General features: G+C 38.9%; 2 protein-coding genes across 5 annotated transcripts in view; one reads left to right on the top strand and one right to left on the bottom strand.

Moving 5' to 3' along the window:
• Positions 1-7,100, bottom strand: part of zdhhc21 (zDHHC palmitoyltransferase 21) — an 8,334-nt gene extending 1,234 nt beyond the window's left edge. Inside the window, exons 1-9 of one of the 4 annotated variants that reach the window (XM_087788701.1) lie at positions 6,824-7,100; positions 6,412-6,489; positions 5,403-5,546; positions 3,677-3,835; positions 3,509-3,607; positions 2,061-2,172; positions 1,859-1,997; positions 1,678-1,794; positions 1,581-1,621 (exon numbers count right to left, since the gene is read on the bottom strand). In XM_087788701.1, the coding sequence (XP_087644827.1) occupies positions 1,581-1,621; positions 1,678-1,794; positions 1,859-1,997; positions 2,061-2,172; positions 3,509-3,607; positions 3,677-3,830 (662 nt within the window). In that variant the 5' untranslated portion in view covers positions 3,831-3,835; positions 5,403-5,546; positions 6,412-6,489; positions 6,824-7,100. Of the gene's footprint in view, positions 1-1,580; positions 1,622-1,677; positions 1,795-1,858; positions 1,998-2,060; positions 2,173-3,508; positions 3,608-3,676; positions 3,836-5,147; positions 5,307-5,402; positions 6,490-6,823 lie in introns of those variants that run through there. The other 3 variants (XM_087788699.1, XM_087788702.1, XM_087788700.1) reach the window with 3 other exon arrangements.
• A 1,256-nt stretch (positions 7,101-8,356) lies between these two features.
• On the top strand, positions 8,357-15,248 carry plaa (phospholipase A2-activating protein). The gene is made up of 13 exons (XM_087788698.1): positions 8,357-8,591; positions 9,355-9,548; positions 9,614-9,714; positions 9,783-9,903; positions 10,094-10,261; positions 11,180-11,315; positions 11,382-11,551; positions 11,608-11,979; positions 12,868-12,933; positions 12,994-13,065; positions 13,258-13,362; positions 13,427-13,591; positions 14,627-15,248. Exons 1-13 carry the CDS (start codon positions 8,443-8,445, stop codon positions 15,193-15,195), a joined length of 2,388 nt encoding a protein of 795 aa, XP_087644824.1. The 5' UTR covers positions 8,357-8,442; the 3' UTR covers positions 15,196-15,248.
• The last annotated feature ends 590 nt before the right edge of the window (positions 15,249-15,838 follow it).

Raw genomic sequence — 15,838 nt, 5'->3', positions numbered from 1 at the left:
ATGTAGACTAATGTAAAGTTTTATTTCATACAGCAGTGGCATCAGAATATTGGATATTGATATTAGATTTAGATATTGGTTCAATTTACTATTTCAAAATTATTAAAACTTTGAATCTATTGAAATTTTAAATGTTTTTTTTAATCATTGAATTAAAGGGCTCCTAATGTGCTGATTTAAGTGTCTCTTAAATTGATCTAGGACCTCTATTATATTCATCAGTATTTTTCTTTTTGCACAAAACTCTTATTTAATAAAGATATTTACTCTAGAAAATACGCTTAAGCCCCGCCCACTTAAAATTTGCTGTTTTGCCTGAGAAGAAAACTGAACCACGCCCACTCTGCTCTGATTGGTCACAAAAACACAAGTTGCATTCAAGGACTCTCGTAAATTTCAAACACACTCTTAAAAAGCCCGTTTTGTACATTAATAATAACAAATAATAAAAATAAGGTTTGCTGCATAATGTACACATTACAAAAACACCTAGAGGCAGAAGTAACTCTCACCATGTTTAGGTAAATATTTATTTTGTTTCCAGATTAAGATGTAGGTACTTCACTGATTTAGGGCTTCCAGGGGAGACACCTGCACCAGAGTTAATGCTTAATTTAAAATGTGATCTCGTTTGGCGAGATTTCAAACGGAGCAACGTCATGATGAATGAACTATTGCATTTTGAAGAGGAAGACTTCAACATTTACAACATATAAGTCAGGAGAGTTGAGTTTTCACATTAGGTGAACTTTAAATAATTTCATTGCATACATATTATTTGAATTATTAAATGTGTTGTTTTTATTGAATGATTCAATTCAGACATGACATGTTAAAAAAAAAAAAAAATTAAACAACTTAAGTTAAAATTCATGAAAAACAATTACTCCAGACCCAGAACTCCAGGGTACAATCTTCGCCTTGGTATTATCTTTCTAACCCGGTTACTTTTGAAATCCTATTGTGATGCGGCTACATTAGCAGACGCTTCTTTCTTATCTATGTATTTAGGCAACTAAACCTTGGAGAATAGACAGAAAGAAGAAAGTTTATTCTGAAGAATGTAGTACCTCAGTATTTCTACGGTATGTAAGACTAGAATAGATTTTCGACTGTCATACTGTAGAGCAGACAAATTGATATTTTAATTTAAGTTTCCCCCTGACCTTCAGAATAATAACTGATTCAAGTTTGTGACGATCAAAACGGAAAATGGAAGTAAGAAACAGCTTGTGAAAAGTGATATATAACAGTGAACTAACAGCTCTGTGCTTCAGACAGGATTAAGACGGACATGTAAACTCTGTTCTTCTCTCACTTGAACAAGTAAAACGTTTGATTTTAAAGTGAATGATGACGTTGAATGTATTTTATTTTCAATGTTTCAATCATTTCAAATTTAATTTTTGAAATAAAATTCATACTTAAGCTGATTCTTAGAATTTCCTTTTGTTTTTTAAGTTTTCACAACAGTTACAGTATGTTTTGTGGCTGTGAGGATATTCATTTGCCCACTATTGTAAAAATGATTGACCTCAAAATAATACAAATCTAGTGTTTTTAGGTGAAAATGTACTCACACTTCTGAGAAGGAAGACATCCTCTCAATGGTGGTCATGTCCTGGAGGACGAGAAGCATCAGAACCAGCAACAACGCTCGGACCCGCAGACACTCACCGCCAGGATTCCTTCCATCTGGCTGTAGAACAAGCCGCTCATCCCGGCGAACATGAGCAGACCCATCAGAGCCGAGCCTCGCACCAGAGCCAGCTCGTGCTGAGCCGTGAACGTGTCCTGCAGGAGAAGTTATTAAAGATTGTGACATTTGTCCTGGCGGAGGCGCCGATGTCACACCGACCGGGTCCAGCTCCGTCAGAGGCCGGAAGTAGTAATAATGGCAGAAGTCGAGCAGCAGCGTGAACAAGCTGAGGACTTGCGTGTAGAAGCAGAGCTGCAGGAAGAGCCAGTGGTTGTCTTCACCCACGCAGTTGTTGATCCTGCAGACGCACGAGCATCAAGCATCGACTTCACATGGACGTGAGTGACCAGCAGGGTCTCACCAGGGACAGTGGTGGTCCATCCTGCGCACACAGTGACCACATCTGGTGCAGTGATGCGAGCGCTTCGGCCTCATCAAGTTGCACTTGTTGCACAGCTCCCATAGATGGCGCTCTGAGAGACGGACACGTGTGGGATTCATGTCAGTACTACTAAAAAAACAACCTCATATGGAAGTTTATCAGTAACATCAGATTATTGAATTGAACAATTCAAATGTCGAAATGTGGATTTAATTATTAACTTTTAATTCAATTATTTTACAGTCAAAAAAATAAAAAGATTGGTTGTTTTTTTTTCATAATTGAATTAAAAGAAATCGAATAATTTAGAAAATAATGCTTTTTTTCCCACATATATTTTGATATTGTCATAATCCAATAATTAAAAATAATTTAAATCAATTTAATTTAATCAAGTTAGTTTCTACCCTTTTAAATTCAACATAACAACACTAGAACTATTAAACCAACATTTTTATATTGAATTCCAAAGGCTACGAATAGGAAATACTGAACTGAAATGAATTTAATTAACTTAAAAAAAGGTTTTTCGAATTTTGCCATTAAAACTCCATGTGAACTCCATGTGTAAAATAGTAATTTATTTTAAATGTTTTATTATTAATTAAAAAAATTAAAAACTCCAACTTTCAATCCTTAAAATATTCAATAAAAGTATTAAATAAAAACTGATGTGACCATTTTGATAGAGAAATTACTTAATTAGTTAAATTTATATTTTTATACATTTTAAAATTAAGAATTCTACCTTTTTAGCATTTACCTTTATTTTTAAGACAATTTTCCTCATTTCATACATGTCCATCACGATTATTCCGTCCCATGATTGGCTAAAAACAAAACTAGCTCAATGTTTAAGCTGATATGGGGACAAAATAAGTGTTTGATTTAAGATGTCAACAACCATATTGTGCCTTTAAATAAAAGTAAAACTTAAGTTGCAGGAAATACATTTGACTGGAAATGTAACAAAGAACAAACACCGAGATCATTATATAAAATATAATATAAAATGTTTAATAAAATGAAAACCCCACAATAACAGACTCATCTGTAGCTTTTAGAAAATACAATTTTTCTTTGTGTGGTTGAGTTTGATTTTTCTGGTCTAAACAATGATACAGAGACTTCAAATAAGTGTCCAATTGAAGGTCATTTTGGCCTTTTCTGTCTTAGTATCAAACATTTTAAAGAACATTTTCAATCATATTAATATATGACTTCAACATGTCTTAATGTTACCGATCACAACATATTCATGACGTCATAGGATCACAGTTTTGTTTTTGGATTTTAAAGACACGTTGACCAAAAATATGACATTTGTTTATAGATGTACATGTGGAACTTGGTGGGGGCTTTATAATAGAATATAAAAATAGACTTTTATATTTTCTATTCAGCTTTCTTGTTAAACAGGATATTACCTGAGTGGGGTATATGGGGGTCAGCAGGTAGACGACCGGGGTCTGCGGTGGAAGCTCTAAACAAGGCCAAGACACAGAAAGCTGATGCGGCATAATAACCTGCAAAGTTGAGCAAAGACTTCAGAGATGTTTTGATTCTCAACCAGCTTTAAAGTGCTTGATCCTCACAGACGATGAGGGCCAGGGGGACGTGTCCTTCTCTGTAGTGAGGTAGAAGAATCAGCAGAGGGACGAAGACACTGTTGTAGAGCCAGATCCCGAACACCAGGCTGATGCAGAGCCAGCCCATTGGGTCCACCACAAAGTGGAGGCGTGGCCTCATGGTTCCTGGAGCGACAGGAAATGACTTCTTATGCTCATGGTGGGTACCATGATAAAATACAACTGTGCACACAAATACTAGTTAGAGGTGATATACATTATTAACCACAAAATAAAAATATCTCACCTTTGACACAGACAACACCAAAGTTGTCCTAGAAATTATAATTCTAAGAGATTACTATTATTTTCACTTGCGGTATTATATTATATATATAATAATATACTGTAATATATAGTGATACTGTACTAACAAGTATATATGTGTAGTATTGTCCAGTACTTGACTCTGGTGTTGTGATAGTGTAGTAACAAGTATATATGTGTAGTATTGTCCAGTACTTGACTCTGGTGTTGCAGAATTTACAGACCACATGACTCTCGACGAAGTCGTAACTGATTTCATTTGTTTTCAAACCAAAATATGTCCAAACATCAGCTTTAAAAGCTGCTGGAGTCGACTGTATCCTCTCGTCCTCAGTCATCTGAATATAGAAATTCATTCATGAGTTTTTCGCTTTATAAACATGAGGCTTGAAGTGTAAAACGTTGTCAAAAGAATAGGATGGTGTAGCCACAAGAATCTGGCGATACCATGTGTTACCACCATACAGGGCCAACGATACTCTATAATACAGTATAGTACTGTAGGACAACGATATAGACTTGTAGTATTGTCGGGTACTTGACTCTGTTGTTGCAGAATTTACAGACCACATGACTCTTGACGAAGTCGTAACTGTTTTCATTTGTTTTCAAACCAAAATATGTCCAAACATCAGCTTTAAAAGCTGCTGGAGTCACTGTATCCTCTCGTCCTCAGTCACTGCCGGGATCTCACAGGATTTCAATGTTCATTAATGACCGCTGAAAGTTTAGTTGCAACACAAAAATGAACAAACACTGTGAATATTTGTTATATGTTAATTATAATTTTTAATATAGAATAGTATTGAGGCTACAGGCGGATCGACAGAGACACACCTTCAACATAACTTTCAAACAAATCAGTTAAACACACCTTTATTTCTGGTTTACCTGCGTTCACTTCCTGACACAACTGCCTGCACATGTCGTGGACATACCAGAGTACACAGTAACACACTGTAAATATTGCTGCTTTGTCAAGTATATGAAGTTATATGTGATAATAAACGTGTTTTATAAACAAGGAAGACGCTGCGTATTCATTCACTCTTGTGTGTTAGCGCAACATGCTAACTCTGGCTAACCAACGTCAACACTCCCGGTGTGACCTGTTGTTGTTGTTGTTGTTGTTGTTGACAGGTGTGATCGCGACTGACACGCGGAGACTCACCTGCGGTGTTGGTCCGGTCCGGTAAAAAAAAAAAGCGAGACCCCTCTCCTCCGAGGCGTCGGAGCCGGACGGGAGCGGAAACCAATGCACACCCAGATGCTGACTTCCGGTCTATAGTTGTTTTTTTTTTTTTTTCAAATTAAAACTAACCTGAGCCATGATGTACATGCTGTAGTGTCAAGAGTACTAATGCAGAACACGAGTATATAGTACTGATAATACTGTTTTTTTATTCACCGCTGCATCGATATTCACCTTTTGCAGAGGAATGCAGCAGCAGCCCAGGAACTCAGTGACCATCAGGACCAGCAGATGTGATCTAGTTGAACACACCCTTCCAGCTTCAGAACCATCTCTCCATCCAGCTAGTGGCACTGAGTTGTTCATGAACTCCTTCAGCTAATAGAGTGGTAAAGTTAAAAAGTCCAACACTTGCAAGAAGATTAATTATTTTAAAAAGGAAGTGTGTCAGCCCCCCTTTCCTTTTCTTATTGGGTGAGAGATGTTTGATAGTTCTTAAAATTGGAAAAAATAAGGTACTCTCTTAAGAAATCGTCCAAGAAATTCTGGAGGATATGGAGCCCCTTCTTTAACTTAATAAAACAAATTAACATTTCAAATATTCCAAATTAGACGGATTAGGAAACAGAATTCTGGGTGGGTGGGTTGCAGAGGTACAGGGTTTTATGTGTGAACTGATTTTACTACTATTGTGTTTTGTTTTGTCTTTTTGTTTGTTGTTGTGCTTTTTTTTTTTTAATTTATTTTTGAATTGACGTTCTGTGCATGGCTTGACATATATTGTCCCTGGGATCATTGCGACTCTTCAATTTACTACATTGTACCGCTCAGGTCGCCAAAATATATATATATATTTTTTATTTTTTATTTTTTCTGTATGGGGTGAAAATAGAACACTTGAGATGTTTACATTGATATTGTAAATGCTTTTTCCTGTAAAAATTGTATAAAAAAAATAAATCCAAGTTTTTGTTGGGAGTAACCCAGAGAAATATACTTTCAAAACCAGCAGCCACAGGATTGCTTGTTAGTATTCTTCTGGTACACCTCTAGGTTGGCCAATAGATTCTAGATTAATGGGATCTCCGATCTCGTCATTGTAATATTTACCACCTACATTAAAGCCTGGTATTTCTCGTTTAGTTCTAAATTCAGCATTGGAGGTCAGGGGCTTGTCATTTTGTGTTAGGGTTAGTTTGTCCAGAATTCTTGGTTCACTGCTAACTGGAGCTAGCATACTTACCAACACACAATTCATCAGGAACCTTTCCTAAGTGCAATTTTTCCTGTGGGGTTGTAGGTGGGGGTGTACTGTCATTCCCTGTGAAACAAGTGAAGGAAATTTCCTTTCACCCATAAGTCAAACGAAGGGGCAACAGTCAGTGTTGTTAGCGGGTAAGTTTCATGAGGGTATGAGTCATGAGGGTAATTGCAGCAGGGACCACTAGGTAGAGAATTTGTGCACCTTTGGCGATTCCCAGATCACTTTTTAATCTTTGGCGATTCCCAGATCGCTTTTTTAACCTTTGGTGTAACAGATATTCAAAGTGTTTTCTAATGTAAGAATAACCATTACCTCAGACAAGCTGGACATTTTTTTAAAGTTTTCAATGTGCAGAATTCGTTATATATGAATAAAACAGGCTTCTGCTTACCTTTTAACTGAAGCGCCTCTTTTGTCTGGTCTGTCCTTGGTCCTGGTAGGACGTGGAGCTCGGAACTTGTCGCCTGGGACTTCATCCTCGCAAAAATACATCTCAGACTGTTCGTGACGCCAATTGTAAAAACAGGTTCTTTCTCTAATTGAAGGAATTTCTCTTGGACAAACTATAAATGAGACTTGAGTCTGGAATCAGCGATATTAGTGTATTGAAGAAAAAGTAGATTACAGAATCTCTCGTACATCAATCGAAGCTTCGGCCAGATCTACGAGCCAAGAAGTGCTACAGAGAGCTCTCTTTCGGTTCCTTACATACTGTTTTAAAGGTCAGGTTTTTCCTCAGATTCAGGTGTTCATACTCAAATACCCAAAAACAAGACGTTGTGAAACCGGAGGTTCACAGGATGTATGTTATGAATGAGATTAGTTATTCACGTGTACTCTTTTTAATACTGTACCACATATAGAAATCAATTTCCCTACAGAACGTTCTATTAGTAACAACTAAATACAATATTTTTTATCTTCACTTTCCTAAAAAAGATCAATATGTATTGAATGGTGAGAGAGACACTTTAGATTATGAACTTCTGTGATGTAAACCGGGGTCACTTGTAACCATCTATTGAGCTGTTGAAGCATTTTTAAGCATCAAAACTGTAAACAAGTTTTATGATGTAAACGACTGGTTTAATGCTATTACAGAGATATATATATTTTTTATGTTCTTCTTCTTATTTTAGTTTTATTTTTTTTTTATTGTTTTTGAAAAATTGCTGGCTATTGGAAAAAAAACAATTTCCCGAAGGAGACCTCCTGAGGGATCAATAAAGTTTTACCTTACCTTACCTTAATTCCCAGTTTTATATAAAGAATGTCCGAATGTCAGAATAACGAATCAACATCGAAAAATACTAAAATCAAAATGCTTTTTTTTAACCCACACTTTTTATTAATTTTATTGAAGATTATGGTCATGATGATGAAGTAAATTGTCTTTATTCAATTGTTTTATAAATATCAATATCATTTATTTTATTAAACAATGATGATAAATGGTCTCAAAATGACGGACTTACATCTCAGTAACATTGCTTGAATGTTATGGGTATTAAAAAATCACATTTTATTTTTAGTGATATTACATACATCAGATCAGAATCCACAAACCCACACAGGACCCAAGCAGGCAACCCTGGACAGAATTTAACATGATCTATTTACTCTTTTGTTTATGTTGTATGGATCTGGTCGTTTTTATGACTTTGATATGAACTCACAAAGACTGAGAACTAAATAACAGGTATGTGCCTTTAATTTATTTTTCATGTAAAAGCTTTGTGTATCTATCAATAAATTAAAGCATCTGCGCTAAGACTTGTATGATTGTTAAAAAAAACAACCGAGAACAATTCCAAGAGAATTATTAAAAATAAACATTATTTGAGATCCGAGTTTTGGCAATAAGGGAAAGGCGGGCATTGGGCCGCTCTGGACCTATCAACATCGCGTTCCAGACACACGTGACTCAGCCGTATTTCCGCTAGCCGGTATTTGTTGACAGCTAGCTTAGCATCTTAGCACCGCAAGGGACCCGGCGTTGTTCAGGAGAACATGGCCTCATCCAACTCTTACAAACTTCGATGCTCCATTGCGGGCCACGAGATGGATGTCCGGGGCCTCGCCTCCGCCGTCTGCCCGGAGGGAGCCCTGGTGTCCGTGTCGAGAGACCGAACCGGGAGGGTCTGGACTCCGAACTCCAGGTAAGTAGCATGAGTAGCATTAGCATCCTGCTACCACTGCTATTATGGTTGTTTTTCACAGAAGTCAAAGTATTTAAAGTACCAAATACTTCAGTTTAGTATTGAACAACTCAAATATATATTATAATTCACAAGGCTCACTAATGTATACACGCCAGCCAGTAGTATAAGGGTTTTTAAAATTAGCTTTGTCATTCTTAAAGCGGGTTCTTAAGTTCAAGAGTCCGAACGTGTTCATCTCACTTGGTCTCATCCATCTATCCATCGATACTGTAGTAACGAGGATATATGTGTAGTATTGTCGAGTACTTGACTCTGGTGTTGCAGAATTTACAGACCACATGACTCATTTGTCCAAACATCACCTTTAAAAGCTGCTGTATCCTCTCGTCCTCAGTCATGGCCGGATTTCATTGTTCCTTTAGCTGCAGAGGTTTCATGGCACCACGAAAAAAGAAATGTGGTTAAAAAAAAAATCTAATTTGAAAGCCCCTTTACCCCCCAATAAAATGGATACAGTGCCGGCGAATATAAATACAGTACCATGAAGGAAAAAAAACATCGTCAATATTTTCTCACACCCATAGAACTAAGTGAAGGTTATTGGAAACTCTTTCGAGGAACGACTCTGGTCCTCTACGCATGATGCTGGTCAGATTTCTAGGGACAAACCAAAGATTGAAAGTGTTGATTTTACAAAACAAAAACTGGATAGTGTGTCCAGTGTAAACAAAAGTGAGTTGACGTGACTTTCTCTCAACAGTTCCGAGCAGACCTTCACAGAGATGCACTGCATGTCCGGACACACCAACTTTGTATCCTGTGTTTGTGTCATCTCGCCGAATGAGACGTACGCACGAGGACTCGTCGCCACCGGCGGCAACGACAACAACATCTGCGTGTTCACCATGGATCAGGCGCAGCCGCTGTACACACTGAAAGGACACAAAAACGCAGGTGAGTTCTGGTGCTCCTCAACTCTTCCCGTCACACGACGCCAACGCCTTTTCTCTCGTCACCAGTTTGCACGCTGGCGGCGGGGAAGTTCGGCACTCTTCTCAGTGGCTCCTGGGACATGATGGCAAAAGTTTGGCTCAACGAGAAGTGCATGATGACGCTGCAGGTACGACTCATCGGATGCGTTATGTGGAGTTGATATTAAAAATGCTTGTCGTCACTCGTGTGGGTCAGGGTCACTCGGCGGCTGTGTGGGCGGTGGCTATTCTACCTGAACAAGGCCTCATGTTGTCTGGCTCTGCTGATAAAACCATCAAGCTGTGGAAGGCAGGTCGATGCGAGAGAACCTTCTCAGGTGACGACTTAAAATCCTTTGTAGCTTTTGAGCCGTTTCACGTACAGCTAAAGTGGCATTTGAGTCGATTTCTATGCGACCCTAGGTTTCAATTTTAAATTCAATGATTGATTTGTATTTAAATGTTGTAACTTCTCACTGAGGAAATGTTGACGTCCCTGCCGTGGTCTTATGTCGCTGTCGGTCTCAGGTCACGAAGACTGTGTTCGAGGTCTGGCTGTGATCAGCAGCTCCGAGTTCTTCTCGTGCAGCAACGACGCCAGCATCAGACGCTGGAGCGTGAGTGGAGAGTGTGTGCAGGTGTACTACAGTCACACCAACTACATCTACAGCATGGCCGTCTTCCCCAACAGTACAGGTGTGTTTCCAACTCTCACTCCTCCACCTTGTCTGCTCCGTAGGGACGTTCATGACAAGTATCAGCTGATATGATGCGTATCACAAAACGGGGTCAATAGTGATACTGTAGTAACAAGAATATATGTGTAGTATTGTCGAGTACTTAACTCTGTGTTGCAGAATTTACAGACTCCATATATTTTTCTAGATGCATCGTTTCAATCATTTTTACATTGAAAGCTCAGATTGTTTTCCAAACATTTCATTAAAATAATCCAACATTTTTCAAATAAATGAATATATTTTTTAAACATGAAGTTTGATATTCTATTTGCAGTAATTCATTCTCGGCCTTTTATATTTAATATTGTCTGGTTGTATATTAACATTTATATATGGTATTTCAAGGCTACAAATTAAATGTATAAAATATATTTATAAATTATGGGAATATGAAACTGTGATTTTAAAATAAATATTAAATTAATTGAATTAAAATATAACCCAAAAATATTAAATGCTTAAAAAAAATTATTTGAACTGTAAATTCCACCAATTCACTGATTTCATTTTCCAGTAGAGATTAGAAATAAATATTGATACAATACGAATTAATAAATACAATAAGATGATGAGAAAGAACCATAAAACAATTTTATATAATACAATCCACCCTCCCACAAAAAAAACAATACTATTTTGGAAACGATTTTGCGGCCCACTTGCAATACCTTCCGCGGCCCACTGGTCTAAACATCAAAAGCTGCTGAAGCTGTCTGTATCCTCTCGTCCTCAGTCATGTTCCTTGCGTTGCGGAGGACTTAAAGTTGAATTGAAACACAAAAATGAATGAACGCTGTGAATGTTTGCGTAAATCTCCTAAATAAAATACTCAAGTGAATGAATTATTTAGATTAAAACCACTACTTCTCTTTAGACTTCGTGAGCACCGGTGAAGACCGATCTCTGAGGATCTGGAGGGGAGGAGAGTGCAGCCAGACCATCCGTCTGCCGGCTCAGTCCGTCTGGTGCTGCTGTATCCTCCCCAACGGAGACATCGCTGTGGGCGCCAGGTAACCTTTGCCACTCTCCTCGCCCGACGGGTCCTGACCTTCTCCGTCTCCTGACCTTCTCCTCAGCGACGGCATCATCCGGATCTTCACGGAGGCCGAGGATCGCGTGGCGGCGCCGGAGGAGATTAAAGCGTTTGAGGAGGAGCTCTCCAAGTCCACCATCGATCCCAAGACCGGAGACCTGGGAGACATCAAGATGGAGGACCTCCCTGGCCGGGAACACTTGGACGAGCCGGGTACGACACGGAGCTACAGGACCTGCCGCTCGGACCGTGACGCGTTTTCTTCTCAGGCAATCGAGACGGACAGACGCGGCTGATCAAAGAGGGTCAGAAGGTGGAGGCGTACCAGTGGAGCGTCAGCGACGACCGCTGGATGAAGATCGGCGACGTGGTCGGGGGCTCGAACCAGCAGACGTCCAAGAGCGTGGTGTACGAGGGGAAGGAGTACGACTACGTGTTCACCATCGACGTGAACGAGGGCGGGCCGTCCATGAAGCTGCCGTACAACGTGGCCGAGGACCCCTGGCTCACCGCACACAACTTCCTGCAGAAGAACGACCTGAGCCCCATGTTCCTGGACCAGGTGGCCAACTTCATCATCGAGAACACTAAAGGTCACGTGGTGGGACCGGACCAGCCCGCGGAGGCCGATCCATTCACAGGTGAGACCAGAGATCTACGGTGGCCCAGAGGTGCAAAACACATTTCCTGAAACTATTTTATCATTTCTTAAAACTATTTACCATTTCCTGAAACTATTTTACTATTTCCTGAAAAGTAATTTTCTATTTCCTGAAACTATTTGAGTGTTTCCTGAAACTATTTGAGTGTTTCCTGAAACTATTTGACTGTTTCCTGAAACTATTTTACCGTTTCCTGAAACTATTTTACCGTTTCCTGAAACTATTTTACAGTTTCCTGAAACTATTTTACAGTTTCCTGAAACTATTTTACAGTTTCCGAAAACTATTTTACCGTTTCCTAAAAATATTTTACTATTTCCTGAAAAGTAATTTTCTATTTCCTGAAACTATTTGACTGTTTCCAGAAACTATTTGACTGTTTCCAGAAACTATTTGACTGTTTCCTGTAACTATTTGACTGTTTCCTGTAACTATTTGACTGTTTCCTGTAACTATTTGACTGTTTCCTGTAACTATTTGACTGTTTCCTGAAACTATTTGACTGTTTCCTGAAACTATTTGACTGTTTCCTGAAACTATTTGACTGTTTCCTGAAACTATTTGACTGTTTCCTGAAAAGTAATTTTCTATTTCCTTAAACTATTTGACTATTTCCTTAAACTATTTGACTGTTTCCTGAAACTATTTGACTGTTTCCTGAAAAGTAATTTTCTATTTCCTTAAACTATTTGACTATTTCCTAAAACTATTTGACCGTTTCCTTTAACTCATTTACAAAGTTTTGAGAGTTTAAAATGTGTTTTGCACTTCTGTGTCACGAAACAATGAAACCTTGAATGAATAGTTTCACGGTCACGGCGCCACCTGGTGTACAAACTAATAAACATTTTATTTTGGCGGTTCTAGGCGGCGCCAGGTACATCCCGGGGTCCAACGATGGTCGCGTGGGGTTCGGCGGGGATCCCTTCACAGGTTGGATCCACTTGAACCCGAGCAGGAATCATTCGTGTCTGAATACAAACGTGGTTTCAGGTTCTGGACGTTACATCCCAGGATCCGGTGAGAGTCCCAGACTTCCTGTGGGCGTGGCCGATCCATTCACAGGTGAGAAGCACCTGATCCTAGTCTGGAGTCTCAATCTCTCAATTTTGATTGAAGTAATAAAGTTGAGAAATTAATGTTTTTTATTAAATTGAAGTTTAAACATAAAGCGAACCTTTAACCTTCAATAAAAGTATAGTTTTGATGAAGCAGCTCCTCCAGGACGCAGTCATGTGACCGGCGTGTGCTCCTCAGGTGGCGGCGCCTACTCGTCCGCCGCCCTCGGACAGACGACCAACGTCTACTTCCCCAAAACGGACGGCGTTGCCTTCGAGCAAGCCAACACCACGCAGATCTTCGGTAAGACGTCGTCACGGCGACGAGAACGCCGCGGATGTTAAAGCCATGATTCTCTGGTTCTCAGCGAAGCTGAAGGAACTGAACGCCGAAGCTCCCAAAGACCAGCGTCTGAGCTCAGAGGTGCTGGAGGACCTGGAGCAGCTGCTGCTCTGCGTGTCCGGGTCCGAGTCTCAGGCGCCGAGCGTGAGACAAATCAACGAGCTGTGGATGGCGACGCACTGGCCTGAAGGTGACGCGCGCTTCATCATTATTTTATCATTATTTTATACCCAAAGTTTAATAAATGTATTTAAATCTATAAAACATATTTAATTTTTTTAACTTTTTAAAATGTGTCTATTGTCTGGTGTTACTATTATAGCAACATTTTTGTATTGAATTTAAAAGGCTGTGAATATATATTATATAATTTAATATTACATTGAGACAAATACTGTTTCAAGAAGTTTGAATTAAAAAATGTTTTTTGTTTTCAAATAATTGGTTGTAAAAATGTAAAAAAATATATACAGATAATAAATTTAAAAAAAACTATGAATTACAAACAATTTAATTTAGAATTTTCTTTTTCAATAAGTACATTAAACTCTGGGTAAAAATAAAACTAACAATTGTTGAATATTCTATTATTCAAATATAATTCTATGTATAATGAATTCACTGCAAAACATTAAATTAAAAATGACCTTTTAAAAAAAAAAAAGAATCACTTAATTTCTTTCATATTTAATTTCAATAATTGAAAAACAAAAAAAATCTTAAATGTATTTTCTTTATTCTATTAGTTTTTTTTTTTAATGTTTATATTGAATTAATGGGGAACAAATAAAAAATATTTTTAACAAGTACATGTGCAGCACAAGTATATCCAATTTAATGCTCTAAAAAACATTTCAATAAACAAATTGACCTTTTTTGGGAATCGTCTTCTTTATAAATCAACCTTTTAACATAAATTATTAAAGAATTTAGTCGATTTAATTTTATTTTCTTAGCTCAACATGTTTCTAATATAAATATTCTAAATTCTTTAAATTCAATATTGTCTGGTGGCTCTTTTAATACCAACATTTTTTATTTTGAATTAATGAGTATGTAAATAAATACTGAATTTACAAAATGTATTTTTCATCGGAATTCAAATATCAAACTTTATTATTCTTTAATGATTCAATAAAAACCTAATTTAACCTTTGAATGGAAGAAAAATAAAATCATTTCAGTAACAAACGAGGTTTTCTGACCGATCTTCTTCTCTGCTCAGACATCGTGTTCCCGGTGCTGGACATCCTCAGGCTGGCAGTGCGCCACCCGCAGGTGAACCAGACCCTGTGCGGCGACGCCGAGGGAGTTCCTCTGTGTAACCACCTGCTGAGCCTCATGAAGCCCGAGGGCCGAGCGGCCAATCAGATGCTGGCGCTGCGGACGCTCTGCAACTGCTTCCTGGGTCAGAGCGGCCGAGCGCTGCTGCTGGCCCAGAGGGAGGCGGTTCTGTCCCGCGCCGCCGACCTGGTCACCGTCTGCAACAAGAACATCCACGTCGCCCTGGCAACGCTGGTGCTGAACTACGCCGGCTCGCTGCACGGCCAGCCGGACCTGGAGGCCAAGGCGCAGTGTCTGTCCGTGGCCAGCAGGGCGCTGGAGACGGTGCAGGACCGAGAGGCCGTCTTCAGACTGTTGGTGGCGCTGGGGACCACCGTCACCTCGGACCAGATGGCCCAGGACCTGGCCCGCTCCCTGGGGGTCCAGTCCCAGATCTCCAAGTACTCGTCGGTGTCGGATCCCGCCAAGGTGGGCGAGTGTTGTCGGCTGGTTCTGAAGGAACTTCAATGAGCACTTTTGAATGTTTGGCATGAAAAGAAGATGAATAAACTCTTTTTATTTAAGCTCCGCCTCCGTTGTTCTTAAAGCTAAGAGTAAATATTCTTAAATTAAATATCAACTTTGTCCAAAACAAGGTTAACAACACAAGGGATACCACAAACACATTTGTTTTTCAGGCCTTTGACCCAGAGGTAACATGGGTTAAAATATAGTTGTTTTTTATTTAATTTAATTTGATGGATTTTTTTCTTTTAGATTAAAAAATTGAGACAAATCTTCACATCCTTTGGACCAAAACGACAAAGACGATGAATTCAAAGTTTCAAATAAAAATTCTTCAAATGTTTTAGTGTCAAAAGTATGTTTCGCGTTCAAACTTTTTTTGATTAAACAAAAATCAATCTATCAAATAAATCGTCCTCGAGTTATTCTCCTGAATCTCGCGGAGTAATACTCTTGAATCTTGCGGAGTAATACTCTTGAATCTTGCAGAGTAATTCTCCTGAACCTCGCGGAGTAATACTCTTGAATCTTGCGGAGTTATTCTCCTGAACCTTGCGGAGTAATACTCTTGAATCTTGCGGAGTAATACTCTTGAACCTTGCGGAGTAATTCTCCTGAATCTCACGTTGCAATACTCCTGTATCTTGCA

This window comes from Callionymus lyra, chromosome 4 (genome assembly GCF_982586985.1).
Source record: "Callionymus lyra chromosome 4, fCalLyr1.hap1.1, whole genome shotgun sequence".
NCBI lineage: Eukaryota > Metazoa > Chordata > Actinopteri > Syngnathiformes > Callionymidae > Callionymus > Callionymus lyra.
The sequence above is the reverse complement of the archived record's forward strand: the minus strand, read 5'-3'. Positions and strand labels throughout refer to the sequence as shown.